Source organism: Opisthocomus hoazin, chromosome 1 (assembly GCF_030867145.1).
Source record: "Opisthocomus hoazin isolate bOpiHoa1 chromosome 1, bOpiHoa1.hap1, whole genome shotgun sequence".
NCBI lineage: Eukaryota > Metazoa > Chordata > Aves > Opisthocomiformes > Opisthocomidae > Opisthocomus > Opisthocomus hoazin.
The window spans coordinates 156,860,990-156,876,015 of NC_134414.1; the positions used below are offsets into that span (position 1 = coordinate 156,860,990).

Sequence of the window (15,026 nt, forward strand, 5' to 3'; positions counted from 1 at the left end):
AGTTACCTTGCCTTAACCTCCTCTCTGTGAGGTTCCTGTCCTCCTCGCGGGCGCAGCTGCCACGTCGCCCCAGCACACGTCGGTCGGAGGAAGTGGGTGCTGCTTTCCCCTCAGCAACCTCAGCTTCCAACCTGCTGCCTCCCGCCCGTGGCCCCCAGCCCCTCCGCCACCCCCAGCCCGTCGGGGTGACAGCCCCAGCGTCCCACCGGCTGGCTCCTGCGCCTGGAGCTGACAGGCAGCTTTCCCCGCACGGAGCTGAATGCACGAGGTGGATATAAAGAGCACTTCTACTTCTTGTTGGATTTTTTTTTAAGAGTTTATTTGTCTAGCATGCTTGACCAAAAATTACAACAACAATCAAGTTATGCCAAAATGATTAAATAACCTTTAAGCTTTCATACCTCAAGTACTTTAAATGATATTTTGAAGTAACAGCTGCTTTCGTATCTTTTCTACATAAAAATACACAGTATTTTGAAGATACCTTAGGAAAAAAGTTAGTTTTAAGAGAATAGTTTATGGTCGACATAGAAATTTTGTTGAGGCTAATAAAAGGACCTCTTCCCTCGACTTTAACATTTTAGTCTCATAAGTGCCGTGAGCGAATGTAAACATTTCAGACTTCTTTAACATCCAGCCAATTTCCTGCCACGTTTGTTTCGAAACGCTTGAATTGCGACTAGCCAAGACACTTTTATTCTACCCACACGCTATTGCTCATCTCCCCAACGACGGCAGGAGTTCATACTCAGCTACGAATTTCAGCCCTTGCTGATTTAGGAGCTGATCCTGCAATTCCCACCCCAATGGCTTTGACAGAAGTGGCCCCACCTGAATTCATGGCAGACGGCTTCTGCGCTTGTGAACTATTCACCCAAAACCTGGCTGCAGGTGCCACCCATCGTCCTGGGTTTCCTTTCAGGGACAAGCAGCAAATTAGTTTCTACCCCAAGTAACCCAGCAGCTTCCAGGAAATGACAGACCCGTGACTACTTGTGTTTTCTGGTAGTCTGCTGGTTTCTGGTGTGTCCACGGCGCAAGTTCGTTACCGGGCTCGAAGGCCTCTGCTCCCAGCAGAGCTGCGCCCGCAGGAAGCCAGCAAAACGCAGCGTCTCCGCCTGCCTCGCTCGGGGCGGAGGCGGACACAGCCCGGTCTGGCAACACAGGTATTTGAAGTGGTGTATGCGTACGGTATAGGTGCAGCTGCTACGTGAAGCTCACATTTACATCCATGTATCAGGCAAAAAGTAACACAACCATCCAACGTCTGTGTGCGCAGAAGCGGGCGATGCACAGCCCTGCAAACAACTCTGTGTCGGTAGCACGATGATCTGCCCAACGGGTGTGAACAGGATTAACGTCTAGATGCCATCAGCCCCAAATTCAGGATGTCCATGTTCAGAATACAGCAGTTAAATTATCTCCATCGAGGCAAAAAGGCTCCTCTCTGAGCATGGACAAGTTTGCTAGTTCAAGGCAGAAATTCACTTCTTGTAAGGCATGTTTGAAGCACTTTTTTTTTTGGCGGGTTTGTAGTCAGTTCTCAAGCTTCTGCCTAGGACAGGACTGAAATCCCAGCTGCTGCAACACCTCTGTCAACCTGCAGGAAAGCTGCACGGGCAGTGCTAGCGTTGGCCAACCCAACCAGCTCCTGACACGTCCCCTGCTTTGCCTGGCATCACGCGCAACACGACAGATGGATTTCAACTCAGGCCTCTGTCAGCATTGTCCACGAGCAGGCAAAGAGCGACAGGAGGTTCTGCGAGTCGACCCTACCCCGCACCCACTGGCCTGCACTCCTCACTCATCACACTTACACCATCGCTACTACACAGCTACCCAACAGCGAACACCCACACTCCACCTGGAGGTGACCCCTTCCCCTCAGCACCCACAGCGTTCCCCACGGACAAAAGGATCACCATGGCATCTCAGCACTTCTGCCCGGGGCTGAGGTCACACCAGCGACCTCAGCATTGGCTGCATGTCCCATTAGCAGGTTTCGCACAAAAAGCCCCAGTGGATTTTATTTAAAATACCGCTACTGAACACTGGGTGGGTTTTTTTTTTTTTGCTTTTTACATACAAGCACGTATCGCCTTACCATATGAAAACTGTTAAATTTTTTTCTTTTTTCTTTTGTGTTTTTTAAGGGAAATGTCATCTTTTTTTTTCACAGGCGAGTCCAGGTTACAAATTCCTGAGTTTATACTGCACTTAACACAGTCTCCCTTCTTGAATGCTGAGCTGTTTACAGCATGCCGGCAATATGCACCATTTCCCTTACCATCTGTAATGCCAGATGTAGTAAAACTTCATTTCCGTAGAGTGAATTAGGGCCTCTATCACATTGGTTTTGAATAGATGCAAAGACTTAGACCTGGAGGACTTGAAGTAATAGCTCTCCTCCTGTGACGGGTCATTCATGCACCATCTTTTATATTCGCCACGTTAATTAAGGGAAAACATCTTTACCATCATTTTTCCTTTACCAGGAGCTCACTGGGACATATCTGAAATGAGGAAATCCTAGTCTAAACACTTTTAAGTTTAAACCGCAAACTTTCTTAAAGAAACACTCCTTTGAAAGACATTGATCTTTTAATTAGTCCAATATAATGTATGGTATATACAAAAGTCCCTACTTGAGAGAGAGATATATATGCATATGTATATATATATGTGGAATGCATTCACTTTTCTGTGTTCACAAGTATTTTAATGGTGAAATGTTAAAGTCTTTAATCTTGTTTCTGGCATCAAAATGTCTTTGTTCTTCACCCACTTTTGTCACTCAAAATTTATCTGTGAAGAGCTAGCAGGGAAAAAAGAAGGTTTTTGCTTTTTTGTTGAACGGTTCCCTACTGGGATTCTCAGCCAGCAATATAAAGTTGCTAATGTGTTGGGCACAACTTTAAATCCTCATTACAATCATGTGTTCCTTGGAGTAGGTAAGTCAATAACTATGGGTGGATTAAGTGGCTGGTAATTCACAGTGCACACAGACGCATTGACATACGTAGTAGTTCCATCAGCCATGACGCCATAACCTACAAAGAAAGAAAAACTCTGGTTACTCTCCTCTTCATTATTATCTTCTCTTTCTTTAATGATTCACCTCTAACACACAATGGTAAGTGACACATTTATTGCTCAGAAGGAATTCAAAATTTCTCTTCATGTAAAACATAAAGGTCTCCTGAGTTAATACCATCTTTGTCCTACAGCAGAACTTCTTCCCATCTTTTAAATTGTGTTAAGAAAAGCAAAATGGACCCTCACTAGCTAGTGGCTATAATCTCTGGCAGCCAGCGAGCCAAACCTCCTTACAAAAACAGGTTTTTTCTCTGCAAAGCTTTTTTCTTAAAACCTTCTCAGTTTTGGAAAGGTTGAGAAGATAGAGCTTAGGCAACTACAGCATTGGAAAAAAACATACTCGATCATGTAGGTTTGCAGCAATCAATGCAGCAAACTTTGGGCAATTTTCATCTTTCCACCTTTTTTTCTGTCCTGTGTCGTACACCTTTTAAGCAACCAAAGAAGAAAAACCTTGCCTGACTGCTTAGTCAGGCGTATGTGTGCACCTGCACCCATGCAGGATTTGTCTAGTAAGAACCCTTTCGTCCCACGAGTTTGAACTTGTTGACCAATTTCAACCAAATTTGATAGAAAGACACTAAAACGCCTGCCCAGGCAGAGAAAAAATGGCTTTATTTATGTGTTCTCTGACAGACAAGGTGAATTCACACCCAAAGACACCGGAACATTTCCACAGGAGAAAACACCCTTCTGGGTGTCCCACCAGTGGCGAAAAACCTTCAACTGCATCTCCCGTCTGACTAAACACCCAGGCTAAACAATTCCAGAGCGAAATCTGCAGAAAAGCAAACTTCCAGCTCTAAGCCTGCAGAAATACTTCAGAAAGTGAAGCAGCCGCCCTTTAACGACCCTGGTGTCACGAAAACGCAGACACACTCCCCATTCTCAAAAACCTTTTCATGAATGGCTAAGCTTGATTACACTAGGACTAAAAGCTTAATGTTGGAAACTTGCATTGAAATATTAATATCAATGTGAAGAAACGCATTCACAATCAGAAATGCATGATTTCGGGGAAGTCACCTCGTAGAAAGCATTTGTACCAAGATTCAATCTCAGCACTAATGAAGTTAATGGTGAAACGTATTCTTTGCTACATGCACCAAGTTCTGGCTATTCAAATCCTAGGTACCGAGGATTCCTACAGTTTTTCTAAGTGCAATTTCGTGTCTTCTAGAAGCATTGTTAGCTGCAGAATTTACAAACAAAGATACAGTAGCCAAATTCCTTTCTTTTTTGTTCCTTAATAATGCAGGGCCTCCTGGACTCCCCATGGAAAAAATACACTGTAATTAGAGACTAGGGAGGAAAGAAAACTCTGTCAGGTTCCTGTCAAAGACATTCCTTTAAATCATTTGCTGTTTGCCACAGAACAATTGTTCTGTACAAAACACAAACTGCACAGAGGACAGTCAGCATTGCTGCTGGGACTGTCTGTCTCCTCAGCTACATGTTTAGAGGGAACAGAATCAGCTTGCTAACACATTCCTTTTGCTGGAAGATTTCTAATGCTACAGTTTTCACTCCAATCCTACTGCCAACAGCCTCCTCGGCCGTGACCTCAGCCAAGTACTGGCTGTACTGGGCAAACCAGGATTTTAGCCGGAATCCTTGCCATGCTGCTTGCCACTCCCATGGGTCGATCAGCAGCAAGCCCATGTGTGGAGGTGTTTTTTGGCAGAGACAGCAGCGTAGAGGGGGAATAGGGAAGAAACATCTCTTCTAAGCATCTCTTCCTCCCGGATGTTCAGTAAATGACTGCTGCAGATGTAGCTATGCTCAGTCAGGGGAGGAACTCATCTGTTCAAATCACGCATTCTCTCTACAAAGAGTAGCTTCGTTTGCACAGGCTGTCTGCAATGGGAATTCTCCTCTGCAGAGATTCAGCATCCCACTGCAAAACAGGCTATGCAGTTCCCCGTTTGTTTTCTCTAAATTATGATAGCTAACAAGAAGAGTACCTTGTTTCTGTGTTCTGTTATCTACTGTGGAACTGCATTAATTCACAACATATACCAATCTGTGAAGGTGCCATTCTTTTCCCTTGGGAGCCAAAGTTAGGCTTGGTCTTCGCAGATGTGATTTTGTTTACCTGCCTGAAGCTTCACGGCTTGCTAAGTGTTTGCTTATACCCCCCGCAACCCACTTGGTTTACCATTTCTGAAAAGACAACGAGTTTGAACTGTGTTCATCAGCTCTCTTGCAGGGCATCTCAAAGACTGCTACGACAGCAAAGGGTTAGGAAAAAATACTGCCTATGCATTGTTTGTTTACTCTCTGATGTAACAACACCTCAGACATCAACTAGGCTTTTAGCAGGTCAATGCAGATGAGACACATGAGGAGAATGGACTTAATCCCAGAGCTGTAAATTAACCATCTGAGTGTCTTCTCCATCAGTTTTCCCCTTGACAGTGTCACTCCTAACCTAGCACGGTGAAAGCGCCCAGCAGCACGTCAGAGTGGGGTTTCTGGGGAAGGGTAATAGCTCTTCACAAAAACAGAAGTATCTGCATGCCAGCTACTCCAGTTTTTCAGTTTGTTCATTTCTACACTGGTGAGAACCACAGGGATCCTTCCAAGGCTAGAGCAGTCCCAGAAGCAGAAAACTGGCAGTTGTGGAGCATCTTTTCCTGCCAGTAAGATAACATTGCCAAGAACTGAGCAGCTGACAAGACATGCCTGCATGCCAATGGTACACTTCTGCACGGCCCAGTGGTTTCTTTCAGTAGGGGTACCACTTGAAGTCTTGCTGCCATGATATGCAAACAGGACAGGTTTCTCTATAACAGACAGCATCTACCTCTCCCTTTGCCTGGAGATGAACACCTATTGTCACTGACTTCAGTGGAGTATATTTGTCACCATTTACTGATTTATGTGAAGGGAACTAATTTTTTTCCAGTTAAAAATCAAACAGTCAAGAGAACTGCTTTTTTTCATCTGGGTACAAAATGCTTCCCCTGCCAAAGCAAATAAATACGTGAACAAGTATCTTGAATTTCTACACAAGTCAATGGTGACACCCTTCAATTTCATATATGCATTGATAGGGAGAGACAAACTTTATTGTAGAACCTTGAAGATCAAGCCTCAGAAGCAACCCCCAAAGCATTCCTATCCATTTTACAAACACAGAAGCTGAGACACAGACAGCTTACATGAATTATCTTAAGTCACAGAGATTCAGCAGAGGAAAACACAGTCCATCAGTCCTAACATTTAGTCACTTTCTTTAACTACTGGACTCACGTTCTCGTTTTAAAAATCACAGTAATCATCTCTGTGAATGAGGCATCACCTTGTTTTATAGACGTAGAAACTCAAAGAGAAGCTGAAGTACAAATATTGAAATGTGGTTATCAACTAATTCCATCTCTATATATGCAGCTCCGTAAGTATTTGAATTCCAGAAGTGCTTCAGTTCAGACATTCAAGTTTGACAATGCTAGTTAAACCAGACAACTTTCATGTTTGTGGTTTTTAAATATATATATATAAAGAAATGTGTTCTGACCTTCATGGATATGCCCAAAAACGTGAAGCCTTGGCTGTATTCGTCTCTGGACTGTGTTCAGCAGCTCAACGCATCCTACTCGTTGCATTTTCTTAGGAACCCAGTCTAGAAAACCTTTGGAAAGGAAAGGAAAGATTTAAAAGAAGACAGGTTACCTGCAAAGCTGTGCTGCTATAGAGTATTTCTGAGATTTCATGTCTCGTGGCTTTCACAAGCAGCCATAGAAGAATTGACATGGAAAAAACAGTGTTTGCCTTGGTAAGTAGAAGAGGAAGGAAGCTGGAGAAAAACCATAAAAGCTCATTGGAGGAAAGAGGACTATGATAACTTGTCAGGTTTTTTTCAAGGAAAAAAAAAAAATCACTGCAATTAAAGCATTTTTGCCCTGCTGTTAATGGGAAAACTCTATGCGTTAGCCATTCTTCCTCCTTTAAGAGAGTGAAGTGTAAAGAGCAGTATGTCCAAAGCGAGTCTCTAAAGAATCTAAATCAGCATCTAGCTATTTAAATCTAGTCCTGGCATCTAGTTTTCAAAATTGAACACTTTAACTGATGTAATAATAAAACTATATTGTTACTGCATTGAATCTTACAGTAGTGGAACTCAGGTGAGGAACCCACAGCATGCCTAAAAATAACATCCTCAGGTAAAACTGGTTTAAGCACTTCATGACCCAGCAAGCCCCACTAGCCTAAATCTGTGGACCTCAGACGGGAAAAGAAACTCAGCCCTTCTGCAGTAGATGTTTTTAAGTGCTGCATTTACTTGCACAAAGTTCATATAAAAATGCATTTTTTTATGAATACAGACAAAAATGTACACTAACTTGCTTGTATGTCTAAAAACATACTGCTGGGGGATGCTTACTGCCAACTGAAGTCTCGTTTCCTTCAAAGCAGTAGTGTAAGAAGGATGTTGTTGTATTAGAGGGTTTGCAATAACCAATCTTGTTTTCCTTCTATTGTTCTGCCATTTTCATCAGGCTCAAATTTAGAAACCTAAAAGATATAATCGTTCTGTTTTTCTTTAGTTGTTCTGATACTTTTCCCCATGTGCCTGTCATAGCTTTGTATCTTTGACTTAGATTGCTGCAATAAGCGTGAATATATTGCGCCTTTGAGAAAACGGTATTCAGCCCGAGAGGTATAGAATCTACTTTTCATACTTTTACTTTTGAGGTCCGCTCAAGCATGGCTAAATAGCAGCTAACCAACTGGCTTAAAAGACCAGAAGTGCTAGTATTCAAGTTCTTAGAAAAGCTCTCAGATTCGCCAGAGCTTCAGAGTAGGTTCACACATTAACAAATACACCTTTCGATGCCAGTGCTTGAAAACTGGGCTCAGTATACTGTAGGGTTTTCTGAAAATGTTAAAAATTTGCCTTTGAATCACAGTTACTCAGAGACCTAAGTCCAATTTTCAGAAACGAGTTGGGAATGCGGCACCCTAAGCGTCAAAAAGACGAAGTTCTGATAACGGCCATAGACCATTAATTCATTCAGACGCTTCTGCAGACGCTGCGTGGCTCCCGTCGGGGGGAGGTACAAAGAGAAAGCCCCACCAAATTACTGACAGAGCACAGCCACGCTCAGTTCTGGTAACTGATTTTACCAGTCACTCAGGCCGAAATTCACTGTAGGAACTAATAAGTATTTAAGATGTCAAAGTGCGGCCAGTAACTCCTCTGGAATCCAGCCATGCTTTTTTCAGAGCAAACATCTTACAACCATAGGTTTTGTTTCTTCACTGACTCGAAACAGTTAATTGTCAAAATGTCTGTGGTGAACATAAAGCCAAAAGTATTTCCACTTCAAAAACTTCACCAACAAAAATCCATAAAATTAACTTCTCCATTAAATTAAGCATTATTTATGTTGAACATGTTTTTGTTTACACGCATTATCACCCTTCTGAAGCTTTCCCATATGTCTGCAGCTTATTATGTACACCTGACTACACAAACTAAGAATAATTGATTACACCTAGCTAACAATTAGAGTTCATCTTAGGGTTTTTTTAATGTTTGGTTACTTGAAACAGGTTTCTGCAGCTGTCAGGAAAGTATAAATCTTTGTCACAGACAATCGAGCAGACAGCTACAAATGAAGACTTAAAGGTGAAATTAAATTAAAAACAAACAAAGAAAAGAATATGAACTTTCTGAAGAGAAAGAAAAGGTTCATAAATGTAGATCTTTAGGAATCAGGGGAAAGATTTTAAAAGTTATACTATACATAAAATTAACAAAATATGCTGATATAGAAATGAGCATTAGCACTGATACCATAATCATGAATACTATATTTTATAAGCCATGAAATATATGGCATATCTTTATTAATAATAAACAGGTTACTAACAAAATGGTCAATAATAGCTGTTTTAACCTTTGTTTTCTCATCCTGTGTGAACCTCCTGTGTATCCCTGCCCTGGTTTCATCCCAAAGCACTACTCTAAAACACAAAAAAAATCTTACTCAGATTTTTGATATGTAGCTAACTGACTTAGAAACACAAAGTCCATTAACTCTTAATAGTGCTTCTGCATCTAAATCATGCAGGCAATTTTAAATCTATCTAATAATGTAGTATTAATTAGTTTAGGAGGATACGCGCTCTTTTGAAGTGAGGGATTGAGAAAGCAGCAGAGAAAATGGATGATGGACAGAATTTAGGCAGCCATGCTGGAGAAAAAAGAGGAATTTGCATGAGCACTGATTGCTATTTATGATCATTACAGCTTTAGTGATGCTGTCCAAGATCAGAACAACAGTAATCAGCTTTCTGGTTAAAATAATTGCCTGGGAGGGTCAAGGAGGATCCTGTCTCCCCAAACGTCTGCGGACAGAGCTACACAATAAAGCGGTTCTGTAAGTTAGGCAGAGTGCTCATTTCTTTTGAAGAGTCACAGATTTGTTGCCATGGGTGTCAGGGAGACCAACAGCTGATGCCCTCAGGCAGAGGGTTCTGTGCCTGAGCCATCTATTAATCCATCAGTAAGAAAAAGACAAAGAAACGGGAACTTTTAAAAAAGAAAATCCTTGGAGGACAGAAGCAGCTTAAGAAATCAAAAAAAGCAAGCAAATACTCAGACATGGAGGCGGGGGGAGTTCACGTTACCTCACTGCAGTCAGTGGAGATGGGCAGCTCTTCCTCAGAATCACTACAATTATTAAATAACCTTTCAATTATTAAATTTACTATTACATTTATTATGAAAGCATGTCTGTTGAGTGCCAGCTCTGCAGTGCTCTCTAGAGGTTCTCCTCCCTCTGCTGATCCCAGGGGCTGCCTGGAGAGGCCTGGTGGCTGAATCAGCAAGGTGGCTGAAGCCGCGTGGTGTGAACCCCTCTCTCCACCTTCTAACACTGGATTTCAAGTACTAGATACTGGGACCCCTTTGGACCAGCTGAAGGTTGGATTTCTTTATAGCTGATCAGCTGGTTTTAAAAATGGCTTTAAAAGTGCTAAAGAAGCTTCTGAAAAAGTTTTAAATATGATTTACAAATAAAACTATATCAAAGGCCTAGTGTCATGCCTTGGATCCTAACGGCAATTATCCCCAGTACTAACCACTTGGAGCTGATATCTCAGGGTCTAAACATTTAATTTCTGCCATCCACTTTCACGATACAGGTCCGTATTAAACCCGGTCTATGTCATGGCATGAGACTCCACTTTGGTGAAGTATCAAAACGCACGTCCTTACTATGAGAAACCGTGCTCACAAAGAAGCCCTTTCCCCCAGGATTAGTGAGCAGTGGAATGCAAAGATGTCTTTCTAAAGAAAACAACAAAAAACAAACCCTTTAGATACTTTCTCCTCCAAGCTCTGAAAGAGGAGAAGAAAGGGTGGAAGACAAGAGGGTTTTAGCTTCAGGAAATTGGGGAATCTTAAGGTTTAAAGAAACCAACCGCCTTCATTTCACACAAAGCACTCCTCCGCAGTAAGAGTCAGCAGAACACTTAGGTACGTGCTTCACTTTTGTGTCCATTTATTAAATTAGTGAGTGTTAAACACATAGTTGCATTAAATATAGCTTCCTATATGTTAAATACGTTGAAAAACATGTTAAAAACCTTAAGCCTTTACTGAATGTGGACAAGTTTCTGTGATTATATTATTTCCGTAACACAGATAATTTCATTATTATCTAGGAATACAAGAAATATCTCATGGCTTTTATATCACCTATACTAATACTTATAAAACACAAATGCAAACTATTTGGTTGGTCTGTTAGTGTGCCAGGTTGTATTAAAGATAGGCAATTCATCCACGCTGTCCAACAAACAGGCAAACAATGGCAGCATTTGGGTTTGCGAGGCAGAAGGTGCACCAAGTCAGCATGACGAGCAAAAATACAGACTCACTTGTTGGTGAGGGAATGCTACTGCAAGTGAGGAAGAAAGACAGTGCTAAAAAAGTAAGATCCCAGTCCAGCATTTTTCTTCAAGCAGGCTCCCTGCTTTAAATCTGCTAATTTCACCAGTGGCAGACTGTACAGATGCATAGGAAAACTAGACATTGCTGATTTAAGAAGCTCATTAAGGCTTTCTATGTTAAGGCTTTATTTTTTAAGCCATTATTTAATTCTCCACGATTGAGCATAGGTAATCATGAAACATAAAACCGATCTGAAGTCCTGGTACCGCTGAAATCAGTACAGATGTTCTAAGTCAGGATTGCACTCTTTGTCTAAGGAGAGCCATCAGTTATTGTATAACCATCTGAAACACACAGCTAAGAGCACTAGTATTTTCTTACCGAGAGGTGGTCCATGTGTTATAAGAATATCTATTCCATCTGGAATAAGGTTCCATTTCTCTAATAGTGCTTGGCCTCGTGGAAGATTAAAGCCCCAGCCATAAAACCAAGGTTGCCTGCCAAGAGAGGAAGAGAATGTCTTCAGTGCTGCTTCCATGTACTGGTTATCTAATTAAAATACGGAGATTGACTAGACACTAGCATCAAATTTGGAGACACAAACAGCATTCATTTTCTTCTTTCTGTGCACAGTAAAACCCTCTTTCCATACAACCAGTGATATTTGACTCGTGAGGCAAATCAGTACAGTCCTTACCACTTCCAGCAGGCAGCAGACAGTAAAATATTCACAGTATTCCTCTAACTAGGTGAAAAGTAACTCTTACATGACCTGGATACCAAGATCTCCATATGTGGATTAGCATGCTGGACTCCCACCAGCATCTAGAAGAACACCTGTCTCAGATACCTAGGTGTGGATATATGCTTCACATTGGCTCCGGTCACATTTGGCCCTTAGCCTATGACCAGTTGGGCAAGGACAGACCCTGGCACAATGACAAATCCCACTCCAAAGCTGGAGACATCATCTCTGCTGTTTTGTTTCCCTAACTGGAAGCATCCCATCAGAACAAGAATACTGCTTCTTTTCTTACATATAATTTTCTTCTGTCCTCTGGTGTGTTGACTTGCTTTTAAGTAAGATTTTCCATATTCAGGATTTCTTATCAGACAGGCATTTACATTTTTCAAAACATATTCATGGAGCAGCTCATCATGGAGCAGTGGGACTGTAACACTACCAGTCAGAACACAGTTTATCTGTACTTTGCTATCCCATTGATTAAAAAACTACACTTCACAGCAATTGTATCACAGTGGTGAATTATCTCTTCCAGACTACGCTCTAATTCTAGGTCATAAAACTGAGGGGTTAGTTTTAGGCTGGAATTTTTTTATAATTTTTTGACTGATGTGTTCTGGTCATATCCATATTTGGAGAACAACAAATAGGCTGCTGTGATTTAATAAGGTTTATGATAATTGCAGCCTTAGTGTTTATAAACACATACACATCAACCAGAGCACCCTTTGAGATGTTACTTTGTTGACGAAAGCTTTACACTCCCTCACCGCATCAAAAGACAGAAAGAATTCTTTCAAACAAATTCTGTGAACTCCACCTTGCATCGCGTATGGCAAAGACAAAAGAAAATGCCCATAAAGCTATTATTCCTCCTCTTCCATTACTGATGCTTGACTAACATTTCAAAAATTAGCATGTCTGTAATCTTCATGATGATGTATTTCCCATTTTTCCTTTTTGAATGCTGTAAAGCACATGTCTATTGGAAACAGCCTAAAAAATAGAGCTTGCTAAAATATAAGGGGATGTGGCTTACCCGAGGGAAGAAAAGTCTGCTACAAGCAAAGGAAGAAGGGGGCTTTGCAGAATGTTTCCTGCCTTTCTTCCACAGATATAAAAAGCCTCAGCTTTTGTAGGCAGATGACTGAAGGCTGTCTGTGTCCATGGCTAAGAGCTCATCTCCTAGCGCTTCACCACACAGCACCCTGGATAACCAGGCTCTGGACAAACAGGTGTCCCAGGGAAAAGAAAACAAAAAAGGTGAAACTCCGTACATCTGCCACTGCGACCAGAAATACATCACTTCCTCCAGAAATGAGGGAAGTAAAGAAGGTGTGTGAAGAAGGGATGCTAACACCAGTAGCAACGAAGCAGAAACCTTGTTCTAAGTTACGTTGCTCAGACCAGGGCAGCTGGCTGAGAAAAAGACATATCCCTATATCAGGGATATGAAACCACGCTGTTCTTATTTTTTTGTTCACCTCCTAGCAGCCTTTCCTCATAGGAAGAACAGCAGCTCACAGGACATGACTTCTCACCTTCCTGCTGCTGGGGTGGTAACTCATGGTCTAGTTACCGGCTTATTTTGCGGTAAGCTACCAGCAACATTCCTGTATAACACTGTCACGCAGAACCAAACCACAGTCCGTGGAGTTTGACCAGCCTGTCTTTACATTCAGCTCACCACTGACAGAATGGGAGTATTTTTATCTCATAGGAATGCCCTGAAAATAAATAAACTGAAGTCTGCGAGGTGCTTGGATGTTACAGAAGTGGGAGGGGTTATAAAAATATACAGGGGTTAGGATTTTTCTAAACTTCCCATCCATCCCTGCCTTGGGATTGCATTCCACACCTTGCATGCCAAGTATCTCTCTTCACCAAGATGAAAATATTCAACTGTTTGGCAAACTGCCTTTAGGCCCAGAGCAAGTTTTCCAGGAGCAGAATCTCATCTACACAAAGTATTTGCAAGGGTAATCACAGAACATAGAATCATAGGTCAGAAAAGACCTCTAAGATTGTCAAGTCCAACCATCCGCCCAACACCACCATGCCTGCTAAACCATATCCCAAAGTGCCATATCCACATGTTTTTTAAACACCTCCAGGGATGGGGATGCCACCACCTCCCTAGGCAGCCTGTTCCAATGCCTGACCACTCCTTCAGTAAAGAATTTTTTCCCAACATCCAATCTGAACCTCCCCTGATGCAACTTCCGGCCATTGCCTCCCATCCTATCGCTAGTTACTTGGGAGGAGAAACTAACAACACCTGCCTCACTACAACCTCCTCTCAGGTAGTTGTAGAGAGCAATGAGGTCCCCCCTCAGCCTCCTCTTCTCAGGGGAGACCCTATTGCTCTCTACAACTACCTGAAAGGAGGCTGTAGTGAGGCAGGTGTAAATAGGAGGCAAACATAGTGTAGGCATAGTAAATCATGCTTGTAAAGCCACCGACAGATTCAGGGAATACAGGCCCCTGCTGCCACCAGTCGCTCGCCCCGGTGCTGCTGGGCATGGACAGGATGGTCCCCAGGTCCTCGGGGGGAAGCGAGGTGAGGAGCCATCCTGCACCCCGCAGGTGTGCCAGGCAGCACAACGGGCCACAGCCACTCCATGCCCCGAGAAAGAAACCGAGGGGAAAGATGAACATTTGCCCAAGAAGAAGAGGACAAAAATCTCTGGAACAATTATTTTAAGGATACAACGAAGCATTTATAACGAGAAATAATCGTGACTGTCACAGGTCTCGCCAGAAGTCGGCTTAATCCTGCTGAAATCTAAACGATCACGCACGGCATAGGCAGCTGTGAGAGTCTCTGCCTGCCTCTACTAGGGCTCGCGTGTACACGGCCACTTCTTAAAAAGCCGTTTCGCCTTATGAATAGGCATGATCTGCTTATTAAGACAAGCAGCACTTTCCCCCACCCGTCCCTGCCTCCCTCCCTTTGTGGCGACGGCAGCGCGGAGCCGCCTGAGCGCAGGGCTGGTAAGTTATGCATGCTGGAGCTGTTCTTTTGTGAAGGGGAGATGTTACAACTTGTGTGATTTGCCATTATGCTGTCTTTTGTGACAATCCCGAGATCGAAAGAAATGTCTGCAATATTTCTGGCACAAAAAATCTGAAGTCCAAGAAAGGATTCGGCGGAGGACGTTGGTGTGCTCTACATCTGAGAGAAAAAAGACAAATCATACACTTCAGTGCTCCCACCCCCAAAGCAAAACCATCTTTATATGCGCACGGGGATTTTACAAATCCCCAAGTCCCTTCTTC

General features: G+C 42.6%; 1 protein-coding gene across 8 annotated transcripts in view; it reads right to left on the reverse strand.

The window, feature by feature from the left end:
• Nucleotides 1–334: 334 nt before the first annotated feature.
• Nucleotides 335–15,026, reverse strand: part of MPPED1 (metallophosphoesterase domain containing 1) — a 65,371-nt gene continuing 50,679 nt past the window's right edge. For 7 of the 8 annotated variants that reach the window (XM_075443379.1, XM_075443349.1, XM_075443384.1 and 4 more), the window contains exons 5-7: nucleotides 11,384–11,499; nucleotides 6,617–6,730; nucleotides 336–3,050 (exon numbers count right to left, since the gene is read on the reverse strand). In XM_075443379.1, the coding sequence (XP_075299494.1) occupies nucleotides 2,932–3,050; nucleotides 6,617–6,730; nucleotides 11,384–11,499 (349 nt within the window). In that variant the 3' untranslated portion in view covers nucleotides 336–2,931. Of the gene's footprint in view, nucleotides 3,051–6,616; nucleotides 6,731–11,383; nucleotides 11,500–15,026 lie in introns of all 8 variants that reach the window. The other variant, XM_075443388.1, reaches the window with a different exon arrangement.